This window comes from Oncorhynchus mykiss, chromosome 3 (assembly GCF_013265735.2).
Source record: "Oncorhynchus mykiss isolate Arlee chromosome 3, USDA_OmykA_1.1, whole genome shotgun sequence".
NCBI classification, from domain to species: Eukaryota; Metazoa; Chordata; class Actinopteri; order Salmoniformes; family Salmonidae; genus Oncorhynchus; species Oncorhynchus mykiss.
The window spans coordinates 16,759,873-16,787,586 of record NC_048567.1 but is presented as its reverse complement, the minus strand read 5'-3'; the positions used below and the strand labels follow the sequence as shown (position 1 = coordinate 16,787,586).

At 40.6% G+C, this 27,714-nt stretch overlaps 1 protein-coding gene across 2 annotated transcripts; it reads right to left on the bottom strand.

The window, feature by feature from the left end:
• Nucleotides 1-359: 359 nt before the first annotated feature.
• Nucleotides 360-27,086, bottom strand: LOC110511998 (cytochrome b5 reductase 4). Of its 2 annotated transcripts, none has more exons than XM_036970563.1 (16): nt 26,584-27,086; nt 26,146-26,299; nt 21,830-21,930; nt 21,566-21,650; nt 21,428-21,466; nt 21,162-21,288; nt 20,998-21,055; nt 20,764-20,857; nt 9,471-9,503; nt 9,172-9,294; nt 8,736-8,876; nt 7,668-7,823; nt 3,814-3,964; nt 3,539-3,625; nt 2,899-3,129; nt 360-2,450 (listed from the first exon to the last, which is right to left on the bottom strand). In XM_036970563.1, the coding sequence occupies exons 1-16, from the start codon at nt 26,794-26,796 to the stop codon at nt 2,396-2,398; spliced, it is 1,848 nt and encodes a 615-aa protein (XP_036826458.1). In that variant the 5' UTR covers nt 26,797-27,086; the 3' UTR covers nt 360-2,395. The 2 variants fall into 2 exon arrangements, with proteins under 2 accessions (XP_036826458.1, XP_021448310.2); XM_021592635.2 differs by having other exon boundaries at nt 2,899-3,060.
• Between the last annotated feature and the right edge of the window lie 628 nt (nt 27,087-27,714).

Sequence of the window (27,714 nt, the reverse complement as noted above, 5' to 3'; positions counted from 1 at the left end):
GGGGGGGGGGGCAGACAGACAGACAGACACAGAGAGAGTGACTGCAAGGTATTTTTCCTTGGATAATTACAGCTTTATATATATATATATATACTGATGGGATATGCAGGATACTGATAGGATATGCAGGATATGAATCAACAGACTCATTATATATATATATATATATATATATATATATATGTCTTTAAAATCATATACTTCCTGGTGTGGTTGTGATATCATTCCCCTGCACATTTGAATTGCCTCTTCCCTAAGGTGAAGTATTAATTAATGAACTGTAGTACATTTCAGCCAGAAACAACTGAACACAATACAACCAGGGCTCTGAATCTAAACACAACAAAAATGTTTAGTGCATCTTTTAATTTGCTTCAGGGCAGCTCATACGACTGACATGTTAGTTATAATGTGAATGATGTACAAAGCTGGATATGCATTAAAATAAGATGTGGTTAGATCAAGATTAGATGAGCTACAAAAACCAAGTGAAGCTCAATTTCTTTAAAAACCGGAACTCAACACATTTCAGTCATTGTTTCACCGGTCAAAAACAAACTGGTATTTTCATCAAGTACTTTTGATCCATAGAAGCTTGACTTATAGTATTGCACGTAGCATGGCCTTGAGTGGTACGTTGACAGGTGTGATCTTTGAAATGGTTATGTTCAGTGGTAAGAAATGCTGAAATTCATTTTGTGTGAAAAAGGAAGAAAATGACCATGACATTATGTACTTCGATGTTATTAAAAAGTAAACGCCACGCAGGGTAAGGTTTTTAAACGGCACCTTCCATACGATCTAGAGAGTACAAATTAGAGAAAAAAACGGTGAAAAGTCCAAGATCGCATACATTCATGAAAATCTTCTCTAGATACCAATGTCCAATATAAAAGATTCTTCCTCCAAAACGACATTTCATGAAAATAGAACTTCAATTTCATGGGACATTTTGTTCCATTTTTACCCAGATTGACTCAGTAAGGACGTCTGAAAGGATACATCTAAAAGAGGCAGACGGACTGACTGCAGCTGGAAACGGCCAGATGAGAGCCCCTCTTATTAGGTTAATAGAGGAGCTACATCAGAGGGAGCACTCTTAGCATAGAACTCTGCAGGATTGACATAGTTCGGTCTGGCAGTTTGATGTTCCACGAGGAGAAATCACGATAGTTGGGGCCTTAACAACCTCATGTATTTCACAAGAGTGAGAAAGAGTCAAAAACGCACGGTCAGGGTTCCCGGATGCAGTTTAGAATCATTTAACTGCATCAAACATCAAGCACTTAATCAGATCACTGTGGGCTTGAGGTATTAATGAATTAAATACATGAATAAAATGATATTTTTATTATATTGAATACATTTATGTAGGTGTGTTATGTATTGTGTAATGTATTCCCATTGGTATTCATCACCTACTGTGAGTACTACAACATCAACCTGTGAGAGAGAGGGGGGGGAGAAAGAGAGATAAAGAGAGAGATATAGAGAGGGAGAAAGAGAGACTGTAAATGTACTGATACTGAAGACTGGTCTGCTTAACTATCAGTCTCTCTCAAACAGAACCACAGGCTGCAGAACATACCAGATATAGCAGCAGCACAGCCAAAACAACTATCAGAATAATAATAACTCTCTGTAGGAGGATGTCTCATATGCCAACAGCAGGAAGGAAATTCTCATTACTTCTTCAACAAAAGGAAGATGTAATGATCAGAACTAAAAATTGAACGCTCACAAAGTCCTGCTTTTTTTTTTTGGGGGGGGGGGGGGGGGGGGGCGACAGCAAAAATAACATCACAATGTAGCAGATGTGTGGGACTGTGCAATAGATTGAGATACAGTATGTAAGACATGGTAGTGACCTCTCATAAACAACCCCAGACCCCCCCCCCCTCTCTTTCTCGCTCTCTCTCTCGTCAGAGCAGAGGAGTGCCCAAGGACAGGACAGTTCAAAGAGTTCTGGTACAGAGAGAGACAGACAGTGAGCTGATGATGTTGACCTGAGGGTTCAGTGCTGCTGGGTAATTGGCCATTCACCCTTTGTGTGTGATTCACCAGCGGTCACGTCCTTGGCGTCCAGAGAGAATGACTGTCCATCCGTGTTTCAAAGCACCAGAGAGAGTAAGACAGAGACACACAGAAATAGAGAGAGACAGAGCTGCTAACCACAGAAGTCAGGTCCATCAGTTCAGTCTACAGTGCATAGAAAGACATTGTTCCAAAAAACACATTGGCCGGCAGCCCAATAACATCTCTTCTCTCCCACACTCTCTCATAAATTGTGTCTCCTTTCTCTCAAACACACACACTTCTCTCTCTCTCACACACACACACGTTGTTCTCTCAATGTCCCGTTGGCACCTCAGGCTGTAATTTCTGAGACTGACACTCAGCCCTGGAAAACATGAATCTCCTCTTCACTGAAACAATGCTGTCTCACCAACCTGAGAAAGAGAGGAGGGAGATTGATAGAGGAGGAAGTTGAGAAACAATGAGAAGGTGAGAGGGGGAGTCAGACAAAGCCTAAATGTGGGAAAAGTTATCCAATGTTATACAAGTTAACTTCCTTGCACTACATAGCCTGAAATAGCTTGAATCTACTAAATTAACATAAAAACATACAGCATGACTTCTATATTTAGAAATGTTTTTCTATTTTTTTATTTAACTGGGCAAGTCAGTTAAGAACAAATTCTTATTTTCAATGATGGCCTAGGAACAGTGGGTTAACTGCCTTGTTCAGGGGCAGAATGACAGATTTTTACCTTGTCAGCTCGGGGACTCAATCTTGCAATCTTTCGGTTACTAGTCCAACAGTCTAACCACTAGGCTACCTGCCGCCCGGCTAAATGCCTAACTGGAGTGTGTAGAGGGGTGTGGAGTGTCACTCACCCCACAGTCAGCTCAGTGAAGGCTGAGGGGCCACACACACACACAAAGACCTTTGACCCCTCAGGCCTAACCAGGAAGTCAGTCAGCATGGAGGCCTCAACCCGCCCCTTCCTGCCTGCCCACCCATCACACGGCTCTGACAGAATATACTCCACCTGGAACCTGGAACCATAGATTAGAGCAGAACAGAACCCATCACACAGCTCTGACAGAATATACTCCACCTGGAACCATAGAATGTAACAAACAAATGCATCTTCTGCCTATACACTATACTATATCTTCTGCCTACACTATACACTGAGTGAGCATAGAGATCAAGAGAGTGAACATTCTCTGTCTGCCTAGCAGCAAGACGACAGGTCCAGTAACATGTATGTGTTAATGCTGCTTCACAGGTAATGGTTCACATGAGAATCTAGTCAATATGGTAATGATGGGGAGTGTTCACACACCATGAAGACATGCAATAATAGACATCTGAAGCGAGCAAGAACACACATACACACACACACACACACACACACACATGATCAGATTCACCACAGATTCACCATGTCCGTCTTGCTGACATTAACGCAACCAGCCTCATAATGACCAGCCTCAATATGAACACACAGTAAAACACACACACACACACCTCTCATCTTCAGCTGCGAGGCCGTCAAGTTTAGAGTGCCACAGGATGTCTCTTTCCTGTCTGTTGAAGAACATCAGCTTGGTTTTCCTAGAAGACACAAAGATCTAACGCCGTCAGAACATCCTTGTCCTTTACAATGTTACACATCCTCAGAAAGAGAACAATGACAGCTTTGTCCTTTACAACGTATTCACATCCTCCGAAAGAGAACAATGACAGCCTTGCAATAGCACAGCAGTCAGAGTACAGCCTGGATCCATGACAGTGTATTTCACCTGAGTGAGCCCAGGTCCTGGAGAGCCAATCGGATCACCCGAGCCATCGGCGTGAACCCCGTGCCGGCTGCTAACAGGTAGAGGTGAGTGACCTCGCGCAGGAGGCGGAGACTGAACGGACCATCTGGGCTGCTGACAGACAGGTGGTCACCTAGGCAACCAGGGAAGAGGAGAGAAGGAAACCCATTAAGCTGATAAACCACACAAACACAAAAATAAGCAAAAACAGATAATACATTTAAAAAAAGGACTACAAATCAGGATAGCTTGAATAATGAAAACAGAACATTTCCTACCATCAGCTATCCATTTCCTCTTTCATGACGTTTCTCTTTGTACTGTACAGCTAGTCTTCGTTGTAATGGAGAATGTTTTTCTTCTTTAACAGACTGACTGGGAAATAAACATCCTCCATCTGTCCCAATGTTGCAGCTGGGCCAGCATCGCCAGGCAACCACACACATCACTCAACGCTAGCATATATTCAGGTAATGGGGGCCAGATGAGGACAATTACATAGCCTGAAGCCCTGTCAGTGAGCATAGTTTACACAGAAAGATAAAGAAAGAAGCCTCTATATTTCCTGTCCACTTCTGTGCAGATCGACTGGTAGGACAATTACTTTTCCAGGAAGAAGAAGGTGATTCCACTGTTAAGAGGACAAGACAAAGGCCAGGGAATCTGATTCATTGGAGGTGGAAAGGAAAGAAGGGTTATATTCTGGCACCCTGACTATGTAGAAGGCTGGACACTGAGAAGGGGTCGAGATGATAGATGGGATAAAACAACCTGTTTATGAGTTTTTAAATAGAAACTAATTACACCATCAATCCTGTTTGGGGGCTGAGCAATCTCCCCCTGTAATTGATTTATCTGAATAGTGCCTGCTACTGCTGATGTATGAATAAGAGAGGAGAGAGAGAGGGGCGAGAGAGGGGAGAGAAAGAGCGAGAGAGAGAGAGAGAGAGGAGAGAGAAAAGGGAAAGGGAGGTGACAAAATGATACAGGATGAGAGCGAGATGAGGAGAAAATATAGGGTCTAACTAGGGCTGTGACGATTATAGAATTTTAGGTAACGATTAATTGTCATGCAAATGACCACAGTTATTGTCATAATTGTCTTTTTTGTTGAAAAATGTTTTGAACTTGTACCGTATCTTTGAAAATGAGCTACGACTTACCTACTAAATACAACAGCATTGGTGACACCCCTATCTCAAAAACGAATGGTTTGGACTGCTTGGATCTTTTGGAAATTAAGCTTCTCCTCCCGACCGTGCCATTATGCTCGTAAAACGACTACCAAATGTACCCACTTCATGTAAAAATGCTATTATCTACTTGAATATAAAAGTTGATAATTGTCCACAATTGTTGGTTACACGAATATAATCGATAATTGTGCTAGCCCTAACTACTTGTAACATCTGACATTTAATACTCAAAATACATAATGAGACTAGAATTGCAAAGTGCTACTATTAATCATAAGTATATCCCTAATCACAATGGTAAGAGTATAGTCCTCCCTGTGAATGTTAAAGTCGTAATCATGTTATTACTAAAGGTCATGTAAATGCAGTACCCGATCATAATCACAATCAATGCTTGTGTACTGCATTTTAAAGAATAAATGTTGTTAAAGGGTTTTTTGATTTTAAATCGACACAGAGGAGTCAAGAACTTCTGTCACCTAGTCTACTTGTGTACGCAGCAGGAAAACATGGAAATCAGTTTATGGTAAACAAAAGGTAATCTAATCAATCCTGGTTGGAAGAAAAATAACCTTCCCTCTGGTTTGAGACGTGCTATTTTTTTCCTTCATGTTGTTGCCTACCTTGCTCACTTATCTGAGATATTAATATTCCACAGGGTGGCTACACCACCTACAGACTGACGTATGCTGCTGTACATCTCACAAGCAAGCAATGAAAAAAGAAAAGTTACGTCAACTGATTTTGTGTACCGCCTACGTCTGCACATGGCAAGGTTGAAGTAGAAGCACGTTATAAAACAAATACACTTGACCTCTACATATGAATATTCCACTTACATATGAACACACACGTACATGTACACACACAAAAACAAACACAACCTACTCACTAACAACCGTAGATTTCTTTACTTTACTCTTATTATTATCTATCCGAATGCCGAGTCACTTTACACTCTGCCTTCATGTATATAACTACCTCATTTGTACCTTGTCAGCTCGGGGGTTTGAGCTTGCAACCTTCCGGTTACTAGTCCAACGCTCTAACCACTAGGCTACCCTGCCGCCCCATTGATGTGGTACTCCCTGTATATATCTCCACATTGATGTGGTACTCCCTGTATATAGCTCCAAACATTGATGTGGTACTCCCTGTATATATCTCCACATTGATGTGGTACTCCTTGTATATATCTCCAAACATTGATGTGGTACTCCCTGTATATATCTCCACATTGATGTGGTACTCCCTGTATATATCTCCACATTGATGTGGTAAACATTGATGTGGTACTCCCTGTATATATCTCCACATTGATGTGGTACTCCCTGTATATAGCTCTAAACATTGATGTGGTACTCCCTGTATATATCTCCAAACATTGATGTGGTACTCCCTGTATATATCTCCACATTGATGTGGTACTCCCTGTATATATCTCCACATTGATGTGGTATTCCCTGTATATAGCTCCACATTGATGTGGTACTCCCTGTATATAGCTCCACATTGATGTGGTACTCCCTGTATATAGCTCCACATTGATCTGGTACTACCTGTATATATATCCACATTGATGTGGTACTCCCTGTATATAGCTCCACATTGATGTGGTACTCCCTGTATACAGCTCCACATTGATGTGGTACTCCCTGTATATAGCTCCACATTGATGTGGTACTCCCTGTAAACAGCTCCACATTTATGTGGTACTCCCTGTATACAGCTCCACATTTATGTGGTACTCCCTGTATACAGCTCCACATTGATGTGGTACTCCCTGTAAACAGCTCCACATTGATGTGGTACTCCCTGTATACAGCTCCACATTGATGTGGTACTCCCTGTATATAGCTCCACATTGATGTGGTACTCCCTGTAAACAGCTCCACATTTATGTGGTACTCCCTGTATACAGCTCCACATTTATGTGGTACTCCCTGTATACAGCTCCACATTTATGTGGTACTCCCTGTATACAGCTCCACATTTATGTGGTACTCCCTGTAAACAGCTCCACATTTATGTGGTACTCCCTGTATACAGCTCCACATTGATGTGGTACTCCCTGTATATAGCTCCAAACATTGATGTGGTACTCCCTGTATACAGCTCCACATTGATGTGGTACTCCCTGTATACAGCTCCACATTTATGTGGTACTCCCTGTAAACAGCTCCACATTTATGTGGTACTCCCTGTAAACAGCTCCACATTGATGTGGTACTCCCTGTATACAGCTCCACATTGATGTGGTACTCCCTGTATACAGCTCCACATTGATGTGGTACTCCCTGTAAACAGCTCCACATTTATGTGGTACTCCCTGTATACAGCTCCACATTGATGTGGTACTCCCTGTATACAGCTCCATTCTTGCGTATTTTATTTGATTCCTCTTTTGATCGTTACTATTTAAAAACAATATCTATATATATATATATATATATATATATATATATATATATATATATATATATATATATATATACATAATAATTCAACTCTGCATCTTTGGAAATGGTTCGGAATGTCAATGTAAAGTCTACACCAGTTGTTATTTATCACATACACCGAATACATCTGAACAACCCACTTAGCTGTAACAGTGAGGTTTACTGGGGGCCTCAGACTTACCGATGTTGAGGTTGTTTAGGTGTGGAGTCAACACTCCATCTGGGTAGACTTTGATCATGAGGAAGATGTCAGTGGCTGCAGTCCCCTCTGTGGAGTCCAGTGTAGCTGGTACCAGTGTTTCCTCGACTGGCGTGTAGGGCTTCACCACCTCACTGTCTACACATATAGCATTAACATTAGCAATGAATTTCATGGGATGCTATGGGATTAGCGGTAGCCCAGATATAGTGTTAGTCAACTGTCTACACATTTCATAAAGCTTGTTTTTCTCTGGAGGCCAGGAAGGAGCTGGTACGATGTACATTACTGCCGGTTTTAGATTTTAGTGATGTTATATATACACACAGGCCTCAACCATTACCCTGAGAGCAACTGATTCAGTATAGCATTCGGCCCTCAGGTTCATTAATAATCAAAAACATTTAACACATCATTGTGATCTCTACAGCGCGGTTGGCTGGTCGTCATTGACATTGCGTAGGCTTAAACACTGGTATACACTGATTTATAAGGTCATATTGGGTAAAATGCCATTTTATCTCTGTTCTTTTTTAAAAATCAGATCAGTTACGGTCCCATTCTCATTTGCTTTTAACAGTACCAAGAATTAGAACAGGTCATGGTAGAAATAGTTTTAGTTACTCAGCTCTGTGGTCCTGGAATTCTCTCCTGAAATTTTAACCATTTGATGATCCAGTCACGTTGGTGGAGTTTAAACACTTGGTCGATGTAAATATCATAGAAGCGTGTAATTGTCTTTAGAACTGCTGGTTTTTAGTTGCGACCTTTGTGTTTCTTTACGTAATAGTTGTACTGTATATGTGTCTATCGTTTAGTTCAATGTTGTTTTGTCTGAAACGTTGTTCCCCCTGCTGCTGTTGGACCAGATCTCTCTTGAAAAAATAGATTTTATCTCAATGAGAAAAACCTGTATAAATAGAGGTTAAATAAAAAAATTAAATGTAGCATAGCATAAGCCCGAGCAATGGACCGCATGGGCTGCTTTGGGATTAGCGCTTGCCTAGATGTAGCGTTAGCATTAGCATGGATCTAAAGGCTAGGCCTTACCTTGGATGAGGGACTTGAGGTAGATGTGTTTCCCAACCGGCACGTGCATGAGCGTCCCTAGAGGGAGTTGTAACCGGAACACCCAGGTGTCGTGTGTGACTGCTGTCTTAGAAACTAACATACACTCTCTGTAGAAGATGGCTACAGAGAGAGAGAGAGTGAATAACTAACATGTGATTTTGGTTAATAGGGGAATGTAATAAAATCAATTCAGAAGATAAGACAAATGGATAAACATCTCTTTGGATGTGTCTGAAATGGCATTCTGGCTCTTTCCTGACTTCCTCTCTCCTTGCCTCCTCAAAACGCATTGGAGGTGAAAGTCCAAGGTCCCTCCCCTCTTACATACTCCTCCAAAGCGTTTTGAGAAGAAGGTGAGGAGTGAGGCTGTGAGGAATCAAGGAAAGACATATTGGAAAAGAGACCCTATTCATACCTCGATCTTTCTTCCTGAAAAGAGAATCATGGAATTCCAGTGGTTCACCAAGCTCCTCCCACTTTCCTTTGGCCGCTTTACGCATGCTGACCTGAATCTTCCCCACAGCACACGCTGTGTGGACTGTACCAGCATAGTGAGTGAGTGAGTGAGTGAGTGAGTGAGTGAGTGAGTGAGAGGGGAAGAGGAGAGAAGGAGAAAGATGGGGAGGGAGGGATCGAGGGAGGGGGTTGGTAAACGTTAACAGTTAGTCAGCTTTAGCTTATGAAAATACATCAGACCATAAATGTTCTCCTTACCAGCAACGCTTCCATCTACTTCTTGGGCTAGACCTGAAAAAGAGAGACTCCTAGTGAATTGTTTACCAGAAATGTATAGAAATCAAATTCATCACCCATTTACAGAGATAGAGAAGGAAAGAGAGAGAGTAAGAGAGAGACAGATAGACAGAGGGGGATAGAGATAGACCGATAGAGGGTTTAGTGGAACTGGGCACAGTGTTTATTTCCTCTGGTTGACACAGTCAATATTTCCCTCCAACATTAATAAGCCAGTGATAAACACTGGAAACTAATTGTGTCAAGTCCTCTGGCAGGCTGGAACACAGATGGAGAAATAAACTCTGAAAGCACTCAATAAAATAATTACAGCCGATAATGGACTAGGTCTGTAATGGTCATGGAATTCTGGATGATGATAATTGGCCAGTCAAAATTACCATGGTCACAGTAACAACCGTTCGAATAGCAAACAATAATAAGAAAAAACATTTTTTGACACACATTTTCTCCTTCTCATCTCCGCTCCTGACTGCACATGCTGTATATTGCTGGGGGGGTCATTGCCTAGGCAACCGAAGACTCGTTTGCTACAACACCTTGCTTGTTTCAGCAAAGAGCAACAAAGTTTCATCATGTTGTTAATAGACCATGTTACACCAGACATGGACTCAACCGCACAAATGTCCGATCTTCTTTCAGCTGTTCGTCAACACCACAACAAAAAAATGTCATAAAAATGGTACATATATTTAAGGGGGTCTTCATCCGTTAAAGGGTAAAGGTAATTGTGCCAGCCCTAACTAGGGTACAGGATAGATAGCATTGTGACAAATGTCACAACAAAAACTGTAAAAAAAAAATACATATATTGTTTAAACGATAAGAGAAAATAAAATCATAAAACTATTCACAACGTAGATATGGTGCTGCGTATGGCCGCTAGGGGGCAATGCAGTTCAAACTAACGCAGTCATGGCAACCCATAAACCAAAAAATATCAACGAAACCATCGATGACTTCACCCCATTGTTTCCTATGAGAATGCTCAGTGGCGTATTTGAAGATCAGGAAGTGTATTTTCAGCAAGTCACCATCTTGCTGGAGATCTGACGAAGATGGCGGCTTGAACAGACGCCTTTTTACCGAGCTCCGTACCAAACTTCAGAAAGATTGTGAAAAAAAACTAGTTTACAGTTATTACTAAGATTTAAGAACTTTCCTGTTACTGGAATAATAATTGGATAATTTATTTTGGCATGTCCATGCAAAGTCGTGACAAAAAAAAGAAAGTAAGAAGTTAGCCGTTCTATTGCTAATCAACAAGAGAGAAACGTGCTTATAGACAACTGCCATAACTACGCTTGGCCTATGGATAATATCATGCTTTCGAATGCTGTTGAAGATGACGAATTCCCCTCTTTACCAGTTACTCCGTGCAAACCTCCACCCTCCAAAAACACCCAACATGAACTCTGACATCGTGGCTACCCTCTCATTACTCATCAACTCCAGATCTGACGCCATTGAGAAAATGGTAGGCGCGAACACCAAGGCTTGAAAAAGACTGGAGTTTGAATGTGGTGAAATCAAGGATGTGAAAACGAGAGTGGCAAAAGTTGAAAAAAGGTGGAAAAGAATAACAATGTCTACCATAGACGTCTCACTGATCTGGAACAATACACAAGATGGAACCTGAGGCTACGGCTTGCCAGAGGTGGAGAATGAAGATGGAACCTGAGACTCTATGGCTTGCCATAGGTGGAGAATGAAGATGGAACCTGAGACTCTATGGCTTGCCAGAGGTGGAGAATGAAGATGGAACCTGAGACTCTACGGCTTGCCAGAGGTGGAGAATGAAGATGGAACCTGAGACTCTATGGCTTGCCAGAGGTGGAGAATGAAGATGGAACCTGAGACTCTATGGCTTGCCAGAGGTGGAGAATGAAGATGGAACCTGAGACTCTACAGCTTGCCAGAGGTGGAGAATGAAGATGGAACCTGAGACTCTACGGCTTGCCAGAGGTGGAGAATGAAGATGGAACCTGAGACTCTATGGCTTGCCAGAGGTGGAGAATGAAGATGGAACCTGAGACTCTATGGCTTGCCAGAGGTGGAGAATGAAGATGGAACCTGAGACTCTACGGCTTGCCAGATGTGGAGAATGAAGATGGAACCTGAGACTCTATGGCTTGCCAGATGTGGAGAATGAAGATGGAACCTGAGACTACGGGTTGCCAGAGGTGGAGAATGAAGATGGAACCTGAGACTCTATGGCTTGCCAGAGGTGGAGAATGAAGATGGAACCTGAGACTCTATGGCTTGCCAGAGGTGGAGAATGAAGATGGAACCTGAGACTCTATGGCTTGCCAGAGGTGGAGAATGAAGATGGAACCTGAGACTCTATGGCTTGCCAGATGTGGAGAATGAAGATGGAACCTGAGACTCTATGGCTTGCCAGATGTGGAGAATGAAGATGGAACCTGAGACTACGGGTTGCCAGAGGTGGAGAATGAAGATGGAACCTGAGACTCTACGGCTTGCCAGAGGTGGAGAATGAAGATGGAACCTGAGACTCTATGGCTTGCCAGAGGTGGAGAATGAAGATGGAACCTGAGACTCTATGGCTTGCCAGAGGTGGAGAATGAAGATGGAACCTGAGACTCTATGGCTTGCCAGAGGTGGAGAATGAAGATGGAACCTGAGACTCTACAGCTTGCCAGAGGTGGAGAATGAAGATGTGCGAGGAGAGGCTATCCGCATCTGCCAAGAAGTTTTGCCGGCAGAGAAGAACAAAGTTGGTGATACCATCGACGTTGTGCATCGCCTCGGCAAAAAGCAACAGCAAAATGATTCAAGACCAAGAGGTATTATCATCTTCTTCACTGCCAGATTCTACAGGGATGCTGTCTGAAAAGCTGGTAGGAAGAACGCCTTCCTTCAGAGCCATGGTCTGCGTTTCGCCGAGCATCTCAGCCCAGAGGACATAGAAAGAAAGAACAGGTTGTGGCCAACGATCAAGAAAGCACGAAATGAGGGAAAGGCTGCTTACTTCGTCGGAGGACGAGGCTTCATCAACGGTTCAGAAATCCATATTCCTCCCTAAAATATCACCACAAGGAACAGGTTGATGGTTTCAGCCATGGTATTCTCATTTTCCTTATGCTGTTTACCTAACAAGCATCAGGTGACTATTTTTTCAAGGAATACTCAGGTACTTCAATGTATTAGTTTGTTCTTGTATGACCGGAAGTCCTATTTTGTTTAGTAACTTACGAAGAAGATTGAAAGTTGTATTTATTTTGTATGTATACAGTAACTAAGATACTGTTTTAAAGGGCACACAGGTCTGCTCTGACTTTACACAGTTATTGTTCTATTTAGTTATTAATACTTATTTCCAAGTGAAAAAGGTCTTAGGAACATGATTATGTAAAATATTTTTTATTAAAATTTTTTATGTTCAGTTTTCATATGCACTTAAAATAGTAGGTAACCTTTGATTTAAATTATTAATTTGTATTTATTTCTCAGAATAGTTCCTGATTACACTAAAGAGGATTTTAGTCTCTCTTACTACAAGAACCCTTGGTTTGGTCTTGAACATAATTTTCAGTTGAGTTGAATTTCAAAGCCGGATAACGTCTAGCTCAATGTTTATGGAATAAGCTATTTTCACTTTAAAATTACTTAAATGGTGCTTGGTTCCTTATCGTTTACATTCACTGCTCCTACGTCTTTGACTCATCCTACTACAGTTTATACTTTTATATAATCTTTGTTGTTTTGTCTTTGTCTATAGTTTCTCTTAATGCTAGGGGGTTACCAAACAATGTGAAGCGCAAGGCCTTATTTTTTTATTTGCTAAACAATTTCGAACAGATTTTTGCTTTTTTCAAGACTCTCACTCAATTTCGGCTGATGCCAACTTCTGGAGGTCACAGTGGGGCAACGATATTTGGCTTTCCCATGGATCTGAACGCTCTGCTGGGGTCACTACAATGAAAAATACCTTTGGTGGTAATATTCTACACTCGGAATGTGACCCCTTTGGTCACTTTATTTGTCTTGTGATCATTTACAATGACATTACGCTCATTACTGTAAACTTCTACTGGTACAACACCAAACATGAGAATGATGAGTTACAATGACATTACGCACATTACTGTAAACTTCTACTGGTACAACACCAAACATGAGAATGATAAGTTACAATGACATTACGCTCATTCCTGTAAACTTCTACTGGTACAACACCAAACATGAGAATGATAAGTTACAATGACATTACGCTCATTACTGTAAACTTCTACTGGTACAACACCAAACATGAGAATGATGAGTTGCTTGAATCTATAGAGAAACATATACTTCATTGGTTATCTAAATGTCCCAATTCGTTATTATTGATAGGAGGGGACTTTAACATTACTATAGATAATTCAACTGATAGATGGCCCCCAGGTAGGCCAACCAATCAGAATGTGGGTTTAATACTTTTTATGGAAAAGTTTGATCTTACTGATATACGGAGAGAGAGGTTTCCAGCCGACAGATCATTCACTTGGAGTAACAAAACAGGTTCCAGACAATCCAGAATATATTTCTGGCTTATATCCAAATGTATTGATAGTGAGTGTGTTACTACAAATATTTGTACTACTCCCCTCACAGACCATAGGGCCATTTACATTGATATCAAAATATTTACCCCTGTACTAACCTTGGTAGAGCATCCTACTGGAAGCTAAATAGCTCATTATTAAATAATGATATAGTTACATTTGAGGTTAAAGATTTGCTCTCACACTTTTGGGAAAGGGCTTGTGAAGAAAAATCTTATTGCAAGAACTGGGAGCTCTTTAAATTGAGGTCTCCAAATACCTTAGAAAATATGGTAGTAATATTGCTAAGACCAGAAGAGCTGAGGAGGACAAGGTGATCATTAAGATAACTTCCCTTTCTCAGAGGTCCCCAGCTGACCTCTTGGGGGAGGAGAAGATGGAACTAATTGAGTTACAAAATAAACTGGATAATATATGAATTAAAAGCAGAATGAGCCTTTATTTGATCTAGGAAAAAATTGATTGAGGAGAGAGAACAGAATTCATCCTATTTCTTTAGACTTGAGAAATGTCACTAAAAATAACACTATCCATAAGTTAAACATTGATGGTGTTATTACAGATGACCAAAAATTAATTGCTAAAAACTGTAGCAATTTTTACAGTAAATTGTATAGCTCTAAGTACTGTCAGGAATCCACAGATATGTGTTTTAACTCACTGAATAATGTTCACTCTATCAGTGATATAGAATCTAAACCGTGTGATGAACCCATCAAAGTTGAAGAGATAGAGTCTATCAAACATCTAAAGAACAATAAATCACCAGGTGTTGATGGAATTACATCAGAGTTTTACAAATTATTTTCTGAACAAGTAGCTCCATTCCTATTTGAAGTCTTTTTAGAGAGTATTAAAAACAATGTTCTCCCTCCTACAATGAGTCAGGGGTTAATAACACTGATACCTTAAGTCTAAAAAATAAGAGCTGCTCATCGATAACTGGCGTCCAATTTGTCTTCTTAATAATGACTATAAGATATTAGCCTTACTACTTGCAAAAATAATTAAAGACGTCCTGGATGCAATCATTGATGAAACACAGTCTGGCTTCATGAGGAACAGACATATTTCTAACAATGTCAGACTAGTATTAGACATACTTGACTACTCAGACCTAATAACCGAGGATAGCTTCATATTATTTTTTGATTTTTATAAAGCATTTGACACTGTAGAGCATCAGTTTCTCTTCCACTCCCTTGAGAGACTTGGCTTTGGGGATTTTTTCTGTAAGGCTATTAAGACTCTCTATGCAAATGGTAACAGCACTATCAAATTGAAATATGGCACCTCACCTAGATTTGAATTAAAGAAAGGAATTAGGCAAAGTTGTCCTCTCTCCATACCTGTTTTTATTAATCATCCAACTTCTTGCAAATTCTTTAAATAATAGTCCTGTACAAGGTATTTCCATAACTGGTAAAGAAATTATTATAAGCCAGCTGGCTGATGATCCTTCACTGTCTGAAAGACGCTAACAAAATTCCCATATCGATCAATGTGATACAATCCTTTTCCAAAGCGTCTGGTGTATATCTTAACATTAATAAATGTGAACTCATGGCTGTCAAAGATTGTGTGACACCTTCATATAATGGTATTCCAGTAAAAGAATAACTTACATATTTAGGCATAACCATTACAAAGGATCAAAAGTCTAGAGGCTTACTAAATTATAACCCTCTTATTAAAAATACCCAGAAGAAGCTAAGTCAATGGCTACAGAGGTACTTATCTTTAAAAGGTAGAGTCCTAATAACCAAGGCTGAAGGTATCACTAGACTAACATATGGCGCCCCATCTTTATATCTTGACAGTAAAATAAGCAAGGAGATAGACCAGATGCTTTTCAACTTTCTGTGGAGAAACCGTACCCATTACATTAGGAAAATTGTTGTAATGAACACTTATGAGAATGGTGGACTGAATTTTCTGGACTTTACTACTTTAAATAATAATTAAGATCAATTGGATAAAACAATTCCTAAGAAGACCCACTTCTATCTCAAATTTTATTCCTCATCATGTCTTCTCTACTTTTGGTAGCCTTACTTTCATTTTGTTTTGCAATTATAATATTGACAAAATTCAAGTGAAACTCTCTGCTTTTCATCAGCAGGTTTTCTTGTCATGGTCCTTCATTTATAAGCACCATTTTTCTCCACACAGGTATTATATATGGAATAATTAGGATATATTGGATAAAAATACCTCTCTGTTTTTAGAATATTGGTTCTGAAATAATATCCTATTGGTGAGCCAACTTGTAAATGCAGAGGGTCTTTTACTCAGTTATAAGGAATTCTTATCACTTTACAAGGTCCCTGTAACACCTAAAGATTTTGCAATTGTTTTAGAAGCCATTCCCTCAGGTGTTGCTATGTTATTCAGGAACCTGTCAAGACCTGACCCTCAGGGCCTACCTTCTGTTGACCCTGTTGACTCATCAGTAGGAAAGATTTGTTTCTCTTTTGGTCCATTCAACAACAGAGCGATACGAACCTTGTTTCAGCAGGATGTTGGATCTATACTTTATGTCATGCCTTATTAAAATTATTCATAAATATTATCCTGCCAACCACTATATGAAGAAGTTTAAGGAAAACATCAACTCAAATTGCTCCTTTTGTAATGACCACCCAGAAACAGTGTTGCAACTTATTTGGCATTGCATTCATGTAAGAAAACTGTGGAAAGACATCAGTAGGTTTATAATTGAACACATTTATGAAGATTTTACACTATTGTGGAGAGATGTACTGTTTGGATTCTTTACCTACGATAGAATTAAACTGAAACATTTTTATCTAATTCATTTCATTATTCTTTTGGCCAAATTTCATATACACAAATGTAAATTTACAAACAAAAAAACACATTTTTCTTACCCGACAAAAAGAAATCGAACTGTATTTTAAGAGAGTTAAATACTCAACTAACAAAAAAGCTGTTAGAATTGTAAGCGTATGTATGTCCCTTAAGGTCCTTGTGTAATTGTAATGTGATATTGTACCCCCTAGCTCGATTGTCCATTGTTTATAATTTAAATATACTTGTGTTCCCTCATGTACTTACTGCTGCACCCACTCAGCAGCGGTAGTAGTTTATGCCATTTTTAGGTTCTCTGCTGTGTGCCTCCATGTTCTCAGTAGTCAGTACATGGGACTTCATTTCAGGGCTGGGCCAAAATATCATATCACGTTTGACGGTACGCAGTTATTTTAATGTTTTTGAATAATACAAATTCTAAATATGCTTTATGAATAGTTAATGAACCTGGGGTGGCAACACAAATGATAAGTGATTCAATGGGTCTTTCTCCATTCTGAATGTTTTATACTGTTCAATCCAACTTCAAACTAAAATAATGTTAAGCATTTTCATACATTTCTGCATTTCCTGCACTTTTGTTATAATTTCCACCCTGTGCCATGCAAGAATGCATTATATGGGCAAAACAATATAGACCTAGTTAAATTGGTGAACTCCTGGAATAGAATGATTATAGTTGGAATTAGAGGTCGACTGATTAATCGGAATGGCCGATTAATTAGGGCCGATTTCAACTTTTCATAACAATCCGAAAATCGATCATTTTGGACGCCGATTTAAAAAAAAAAAAATTTACACCTTTTTTAATCTTTATTTAACTGGGCAAGTCAGTTAAGAACACTTTCTTATTTTCAATGACGGCCTAGGAACGGTGGGTTAACTGCCTTGTTCAGGGGCAGAACAACAGATTTTTACCTTGTCAGCTCAGGGATTCAATCTTCCAACCTTACAGTTAACTAGTCCAACGCTCTAACCACCTGCCTCACGAGGAGCCCGCCTGTTACACGAATGCAGTAAGAAGCCAAGGTAAGTTACTAGCTAGCATTAAACTTGATCAATCATAATCACTAGTTATAACTAACTATACATGGTTGATGATATTACTAGTTTATCTAGCGTGTCCTGCGTTGCATATAATCGATGCAGTGCGCATTCGCGAAAAAGGACTGTCGTTGCTCCAACGTGTACCTAACCATAAAGACCAATGCCTTTCTTAAAATCAATACACAGAAGTATATATGTTTAAACCTGCATATTTAGCTAAAAGAAATCCAGGTTAGCAGGCAATATTAACCAGGTGAAATTGTGTCACTTCTCTTGCGTTCATTGCACGCAGTCAGGGTATATGCAACAGTTTGGGCCGCCTGGCTCATTGCGAACTAATTTGCCAGAATGTTACGTAATCATGACATACATTGAAGGTTGTACATTGTAACAGGAATATCTAGACTGATGGATGCCACCCGTTAGATAAAATACGGAACGGTTCCATATTTCACTGAAAGAATAAACGTCTTGTTTTCGAGATGATAGTTTCCGGATTCGGACGTATTATTGACCTAAGGCTCGCATTTCTGTGTGTTATTATGTTATAATTAAGTCTATGATTTGATAGAGCAGTCTGACTGAGCGATGGTAGGCCCCAGCAGGCTCATAAGCATTCATTCAAACAGCACTTTCGTGCGTTTTGCCAGCAGGTCTGCTGTTTATGACTTCAAGCCTATCAACACCCGCGATTAGGCTGGTGTAATGATGTGATGTGAAATGGCTAGCTAGTTAGCGGGGTGCGCGCTAATAGCGTTTCAAACGTCACTCGCTCTGAGACTTGGAGTAGTTGTTCCCCTTGCTCTGCATGGGTAACGCTGCTTCGAGGGTGGCTGTTGTCGTTGTGTTCCTGGTTCGAGCCCAGGTAGGAGCGAGGAGAGGTTCGGAAGCTATACTGTTACACTGGCAATACAAAAGTGCCTATAAGAACATCCAATAGTCAAAGGTATATGAAATAGCAAGAAAGTGCTCGTGACTCACGTGGTCGAGCAACTGCTCTCTCCTTGAGTGACAGGGGTCAGGGCTTGGTGTGGGAAGCAGCATGTATCAGGAGGGAGAAAAATGGCTCAAGTAGAAAACGATCAAAACTGACAGTACACGCGCCAGAGTTTCCCATCACATTTAAAAAAACCAAACACTGAAATACCGTTAAAAATCCAAACCGGTCCGTGCATAGTAAAATATGGTATACCGCCCATCCCTACCTTATGTCCCACTTCTCATCAACGTGGTGTTTCATTTCAGTGATGATGTAAGACAGCGTGTTCATACAGTAGATGTCCAACAATGTATTTCGCTGCGCCTGTGATAACTTCTGCAAATCTGTGTACGCGACCAATACACTTTGATGTGATATTGTTAATGCCACGGTTAATGCCACGTATGAGGTGTTTGACTTTGAGAGCTTGCGTTTTGTACTTGCAGAGCAATCATTGTACAATTTCTCCATCTGGGCCATCGCGGTTGTTCGATATGGCATCTTGTAGTCTGGTTCTAGATATGCCATTAGTGCATTGAAGCCGACATCCTCTACCATTGAAAATGGCTGCATATCAACTTCAATCATTTCTGTAATCAGCGCTGTGATTTTCTCACTCCGTCCCTTATCGCACTTCTTTCGTGTGAAGACTGAAGAGCCTGTCTAATGACTGTTGTTTGGGGCCTGCGCTGCTGCTGCCAGCAACGGTTCGGGTGTTAATTGGCGCACCGATCCCTTTAGCGGGATCATTTTCGTCAACATCCTCTGAATTACAGAGTGCCAAATTCAAATTACTAGCTTTTTTAATAGGAGAGAGAGAGAAAACTTCTGCTCCAAGCTGCTCGCGCATGCAAAACTCTGGGGACACACAGCTATCCACTGACGCGATGTGATCATTCTCGCTCATTTTTCAGAATAAAAGCCTGAAACTATGTCTAAAGACTGTTCACACCATGTGGAAGCCACAGGGAAAGGAATCTGGTTGATATCCCTTTAAATGGAGGGTAGTCATGCAATGGAACAGAGAGATTTCAGAATAACAGCACTTCCTGGTTGGATTTTCCTCAGGTTTTCACCTGCAATATCAGTTCTGTTATACTCACAGACAATATTTTGACAGTTTTGGAAACTTTAGAGTGTTTTCTATCCTAATCTGCAATGTATATGCATATTCTAGCTTCTGGGCCTGAGAAATAGGCAGTTTCATTTGGGCAAGGTTTTCATCCAAAAATCAAAATACTGCCCCCTAGTCTCAAGAGGTTTTAAGGTGCCTCCCTTTCAGACGGTTAAGCATTGCACCTGTACTGCCACAATTCCACCTCGCAAAGTTTGCGTTTCATCACCTTCTCATTTAACTTCTCAAAGTATTGCCAAACAGGACTTTGCTGCTGTCACATCCCTGTCATTTTCCCAGCTGTTAACGACGATGAAGTTCAGAGCGCTTTATATCCGTGGCAAATCATTTGAAAGATGCATATCTCCACCTTCTAACGTTACAGCATTTTTGCGTTAGGTATGTTCCCTTTATGATGATGATCGGGAGCTGTTAGTGCTAGGTGTGATAACTGCACTGTGATTGACATTTCATGGGAGGAAATAAGAAAAATCTATAATAATAAACATCGTTTTTCAGTTAGCGATGCCAATTTGGTTTAAACGTTCACACCCCTAGTACAGGATGGTTAGGGAGAAAGAGAGAGAGTATGGCTGTAATAGATGGATAAAAGAAAGGAGATTGAAAGAGGTGGCTACGATAACGCATGTCAGAAAACAGCTCCCTGTCATAGTGGACAGTCACAATGTTGTATCAAAGGAAGCTGCGACTTACGTTGACGCAGTATGTAGGACATTTTCCCCAGAAGAACTTCCACCCGTAGAACACCATCTTGCAGGTCAACTATGGTACAGCCAGAGCTGGGGAGCTGCGAGAGGAGAGAAAATAAGGGAGAAGAGGGAAAGAGAGAGAAAAGAGGGGGGAGGTTTAAAGAACAACTACTGCCCATTCTGGCTCACATTTCACTCAAATCTTGGCATTTTAAAATTGCAAAGTGGGGATGTTTACCTTCCGTTTGGTGTAAACCACAATATTGACTGTGACATCAGTTTGAAACCAGTCATACCTAAAAAAAAAACATGTACAGATACAGTATGTTCATTACCTTCTCACATCTATCTATCACCATTCTCAATATCATAACAGTTGTTCTTGTTGTTTTGTGAGTGTACCTGGGCCGGGCGTCTTTGGGTTGGGTTGGTGGCGGGGCGGCTGAGGGTTGCAGTGATGAGGAGGGTGAGGGAGGGGTGAGGAAAGCAGGAGGGAGCATGGAGGTGGGCAGAGGAGGGGGGGCTAGACCTGAGGAGAGAGAGAGACCAGAGTAAGGACTCTGATTTCAGCCACACAGGATATAGAACACCCACACACAAACACCAGACAGTACAGAACATTCGTGGGGGGGTTTCTGCACTATTCTTATTGTTATTTTGTACATTACCATTTAAATGAGTGATGCTGTCCTTTATCACAGACTGAGCTGTGGAGACAAATTAGAAAGGGTCAAAAAACATCCTGCATGAAAGAGAGACTACGGTGCATTAAAGTCCTGAGACTGAGGGATTGTGTGTTACTGTACCTTTGAGAGCAGTGCTGGCCTTCACAGCCATCCTCCCTACCAGACACTCCTTTAACATGGACTCATAGTTCACCCACCGGTGGACCTGCTCATATGGCCACAGATTCAGGGACAAAGGCAGACATGGAGAACGTGAGCAAGAGAGCTTAGACACGCACGGCATCATAACACACATTATGTGCATTAATGTTTTGAACTTTGGAGTTTTAACATGTGAACTTCCAAGGTAGTCCTTTAACTCGGGAGAGTCCAATGAGAGCTGACCTGGTCAAAAAGGTCTGTTCCGTCTATCCCAGCTGCCTTCATCAGTTCCTCTTCTCCTCCAGGGTGGAAATCCATGTAGGGGCTCACATTATAAACCATGCCTGAGACACACACAGGAAATGTGTTTATTCACTAAATACTCACAAAGGGCAAAAAAAATAGCTAATTCGTGTAAGAAATGACCAGCATTGGAGGGATGGTTGCTCCCAAAAGTCTTCACCCAAAAGCCTAACTGAAGTATAAGATGTAATAATGTAAGAGGTGTGACAAGTTAGCGCCCTCTGCTGACAGAAACTAATGTCCAGTCTTATACACGGAGTATACCAAAAATTAGGAACACCTTCCTTAAATTGAGTTGCAACATTTTGCCCTCAGAACAGCCTCAATTTGTCGGGGCATGGACTCTACAAGGTGTCGAAAGCGTTCCACAGGGAAGCTGGCCCATGTTGACTCCAATGCTTCCCACAGTTGTGTCAAGTTGGCTGGATGTCCTTTGGGTGGTGGACCATTCTTGATACACACGGAAACTGTTGAGCGTGAAAAATCCAGCAGCGTTGCAGTTCTTGGCACAAACCGGTGCGCCTCACACCGACTAACATAGCCCGTTCAAAGGCACTTACATTTTTTGTCTTTTCCATTCAACCTCAATGGCACAAAGACAATCCATGTCTCAATTGTCTCAAGGCTTAAAAATCCTTCTTTAACCTGTCTCCCCTTTATCTACACCGATTGAAGTGGTTTTACAAGTGACATCCATAAGGGATCATAGCTGTCACCTGGTCAGTCTATGTCATGGAAAGAGCAGGTGTTCTTAATGTTTTGTATACTCAGTGTACAGTCAGTCTACATGTATGTGGGCCCACACACAACGACAAATATAACAGTGAATTCAGCCAATACATTCAAATAAATGGTTATGAATGATTAAACTATGATTGAACTATACACATTGTAACGTATGGTGTTGAGGGGGAGTTGAAGGCTATGCCCAGCCTCCAATTCTTTCCATAGAAAGCCTTCTCACAACAAAGACACATACCCTACTCAGACATTATCCCAACAAACACAACATTATCCCAACAAACACAACATTATCCTCTCAACAAAGAGTAATTATCCCACCAAATACAACATTATCCCAACAAACACAGCATTATCCTCCCAACACAAAGACATGGCCACGCTGTAGCTAGAAAGGGTCGCAGGGAAACATTGTGTATGAGAGGAGAAGGTATGTACACCACAAGGAACCTTCATTTGTGTATACAATCGCCAATAACTGTCTTATAGCCTACTGATATTAAATTGGTTAGCTAATGCCTTCATCACACATCCCTATGGGAGTGCTGATGAGTGCGATCAACAAATCTGAAAACATGAATAATAATGAGACATGATGATAATGTTATCAGCATACGGTTGTGTAATTCCATATTTTCTTCCTGTGTGCCAAGTATATGTGAGTGTATGAGTTTGGGTAAGAGAGAGAGGTATAGGGAGGGAAGAGAGAAAGAGAGACACACAAAGGGAGGGAGGGCACCCCTGTTCTGCTCTGAATAAGAAGAAGTGGACAGAGTCCTAGACACTAAAGCCTGCATAATCTTCCTTCATAGCAGCAAATGCAATTAAGCTTTATTACTCAATGTCCTTGGACAAATCAACCCACTCCATGACTACCAATGAGTGCCTTTAATCTCAATGACGCACATGTGGAAACGAGAGGATGAAATGTGTTAGATTCCTTATGAAAGTGATTCCTCACGAAACCCAGACAAAAAAAAATGCATGATTTTGGGGATTTTCACTCTATGTAATCCATACAGTGCCTTCGGAAAGTATTCAGACCCCCTTGACTTTTTCCACATTTTGTTACGTTACAGCCTTATTCTAAAATGGATTAAATGTTTTTTTCCCTCATCAATCTACACACAATACCAGATAATTACAAAAACAGGTTTGTTGAAATGTTTGCAAATGTATTACAAATAAAAAACTGAAATATAACATTTACATAAGTATTCAGACCCTTTACTCAGTACTTTGTTGTAGCACCTTTGGCAGCGATTACAGCCTCGAGTCTTCTTGGGTATTACACTACAAGCTTGGCACACCTGTATTTGGGGAGTTTCTCAAGCTCTGTCTGTCAGGTTGGATGTGGAGCAACGATGCACAGCTATTTTCAGGTCTTTCCAGAGATGTTCGATCGGGTTCAAGTCCAGGCTCTGGCTGGGCCACTCAAGGACATTCAGAGACTTGTCCCGAAGCCACGTCTGCATTGTCTTGGCTGTGTGCTTAGGGTCTTTGTCCTGTTGGAAGGTCAACCTTCGCCGCAGTCTGAAGTCCTGAGCGCTCTGGAGCAGGTTTTCATCAAGGATCTCTTTTTGCTCCATTCATCTTTCCCTCGATCCTGACTAGTCTCACAGTCCCTGCTGCTGAAAAACATCCCCACAGCAATGTGCTGCCACCACCATAGGGATGGTGCCAGTTTTCCTCAGAGTGACCATCAGGTTCTTGTCATCTCCCTGACAAAGGCCCTTCTCCTCCGATTGCTTAGTTTGGCCGGACGGTCAGCTGTAGGAAGAGTCTTGGTGGTTCCATACTTCTTCTATTTAAGAATGATGGAGGCCACTGTGCTCTTGGGGAACTTCAATGCTGCAGATTGTTTTTGGTACCATTCCTCAGATGTGTGCCTCGACACAATCCTGTCTCGGAGCTCCACAGACAATTCCTTTCGACCTCATGGCTTAGTTTTTGCTCTGACATGCACTGTCAACAGTGGGACCTTATATAGACAGGTGTGTGCCTTTCCAAATCATGTCCAATCAATTGAATTTACCACAGGTGGACTCTAATCAAGTTGTAGAAACATCTCAAGGATGATCAATGGTAACAGGATGCACCCGAGCTCAATTTTGAGACTCATAGGAAAGGGTCTGAATACTTACGGAAATAAGATCTGTTTTTTGTTATTTTTTATACATTTGCAAACATTTCTACAAACCTATTTTCACTTTGTCATTATAGGGCATTGTGTGTAGATTGATGAGGGGGGAAAAAACTATGTAATCCATTCTAGAATAAGACTGTAACGTAAGAAAACACACTGTAATAGTTATTTGGAGGAAGAATTGTTGACATATATTTGACATTTGTATTTAAAACCATAATTGAGAAATTATTTATTAAAGTTGGCATATTATGACATTTTGTCCTAACTTAGGCTTCCTTTAAGACTCCATAATGTTACTTCTGTAGGTGCTACAAAGCAAAAATTGATGTCATATGAAGGTATACTGCCTTCTCTGTAAAATTAGTAGTATTTTTATTTCAATAACTTTTTCTTTACATTAACTTATGAATATTTAAAAATATAAACATGATATTGAAATTGGCAAATGTTTTAATATGTTTGAACATAATATACTCTAGAGGCTTAGCAAAGTTCCAGAGTGGGATCTCTGCTACTTTAAGAGTTATGACCCATTTTTAAGCATTAACAAAAGAGTGAATGTGAAGATTGATTCAAAATAGTGAATTGCAGAATGTGCAATGATACAAGTAGAAGGAGGGCTGTGATTGGTTACATTGCTGAACTATGCCAATTTAAAAAAGGGGCCATAACTTTAAAACTTGCAGAGATCCCAGTCTGGAACTTTGATAAGCCCGTAGAGTATATAATGTTCAACAATATATTGCATTTTTAAACATATTTTCTATATTCATGTTGTGTGATTAAATATTCATAAATGAATGTAAGACATTTGTTTGTGAAATCAAAATACTACTCATATTACAGAGCAAGTGGTAAAGCTTCATATGAAATACATTTTTGCTTTGTATTGCAGCATCTACAGGTTAAACATTATTGGCTATTAAAGGAGGCCTGGGTAAGGCAAAATGTAATAAATATGCCACCTTTGATGAACTATTTCTCAATTATGCTTTTAGATACAAATATCAAATACAATCCTTCCCTGAAAGGACTATTCTATGGATTACATTTAATGAAAATCCCCAAAATCATGTCATTTGTTTTGACTGGGTATCGTGGTGAATCACTCAATTAGGACTACGGAAGGTGGAGAGAAGAATTGTGTACAGATAGTATGTGGCTACTGTGTGTGTGTGTACTTTTCACATTTATTTCCCTGAACAATTTAAGTAATACCACAGTTTCTCCAACTCTAGCCCTGGAAAGGCATTGAGCCCTTGACTAGTTAAATCTAGTGTTAGTACTGGGCTGAAACAAAAACCTGAAAAACACCATGACCAGTATTGTGTGTGTGTGTGTACAGTATAGGGCTAACTTGTGTAACCTCGTATGCAGGTCCAGCAGTCATCACGTGTGTTGTGTTTTTGCAGCTCCTCCTCCGTGACGTCTATAAGTCTGCCTCTCAGCCCTGTCAGGTCCCGGCCACTCTTAGCCACACGGATCCAGTCCATCAGACTGTGGCCAGGCTTCAATGCTACCTGAAACAACATGGAAAAACAGCCCTCACAGTCAGAAAAGGTGGTATCATGATAACACAGCCTTACAGTTCAGTAAAGTGGTGTCAAAGGGTGTGGTATGATGACAATCAATTTAAGGTTGACTTTGCATACAGGGTCTTCTAACTCAATATAAAATTGGACTACAGAACGTTCACATGGTAGGACCACAATAGTCTAATCCATTGATGGAACATCAACATTATGTATGATATATAGGCATGACTCTCACACAACAATCATGTCGTCAACTACCGGTACAGTACCTTGTTCCTGCCGGACTGACCGGCTGGAGCAACACGCTGCTGAGAGCTGGCTGCAGGGAACGACTGGGATGGGACGTTCAGCATCGCGACTCTTCGAAAGCAAGCCAAATTCCGGAGGAATCCTGTATAAGACGGGTCTTCGATTAACACGACAATAAAGGACCAACTCTTGGAGGTGTGAACCACTGTGAAATGATGTTTCCGTTGTGTCATAAGAAACACATTTCCTTGAAGTGACACTAGTTGAGTAATTTAGCTAACTATCTAGCTGACTGGCTAGCACCCCGGAAGAGCAAATTCACAACAAAACGCCCAAATATGTTCATAATATCAGACGTATGAAATAACCGGTGACCTAGATCTCGACCGAACCAAATGACACTTCCAAAACATTGTTCTTTCAAAAATATTTGACTATGTAAACAACACCTATTTGGCGTTGTCACTGTTAAAAACTACATTCCCGCGGTAGCTGCAGATGGTGTCGCAATATGATGACGAAATTGTCAAACCACTTAAAGTAAAACTGTATCCAAAATACCTAGAGCGCCATCTAGTGTAAGGATAAATCTCAACAGTCGCTCTGATACAGTACAAAGCGCTTTGAACAATTCCGAAGACGATGTAAATAAAGGTAAAATGGCACTCATATTTATGTTTTTATAGGGTATATTTTTGGCAATATAAATGTGAGTATTTGGAAATGCTAAATTATAACTTAGTACACGTAGCCTACCTGGTACGAAACCAGAGAAAAAAATGGTCACATTAGAAACATATTTCGCTCTTCCTCCATCTCCCTCCTCCTCGTCCTCTTCTGAATCTTCGTTGGAATGATTTAACATTCCAATATGTTAATAATTTCCATAGGACTACAGTTATTTTGTCACAATTCAGAAATGTGACTATCCCATGTATCACATGAGCCTTGTACGTACAATGGCCTACTGCAAAACAATATAAAAAGACGGTTTGAATGTATTTATATGACCAACCAGCGTCAGTGCAGGGATAGTTCTATGTCCCTACATAATCTGATTAGTCAAATCTCACTAAGAGGATTCCTAGATGGGAATAGTTTCTTCTTGACACGTGACTTCAAAATAAAAGTGCAGTGGGTTATAGGTTTGA

Excerpts from the sequence above, each read along its gene's own strand:
- LOC110511998 (XM_036970563.1), bottom strand. The coding sequence starts at position 26,796 with ATGACACAACGGAAACATCATTTCACAGTGGTTCACACCTCCAAGAGT. Across the intron at positions 20,858-20,997 it reads TGGTTTACACCAAACGGAAG|CTCCCCAGCTCTGGCTGTAC; the intron begins GTAAACATCCCC and ends CTCCTCTCGCAG. Across the intron at positions 8,877-9,171 it reads TTTCAGGAAGAAAGATCGAG|CCATCTTCTACAGAGAGTGT; the intron begins GTATGAATAGGG and ends CTCTCTCTGTAG.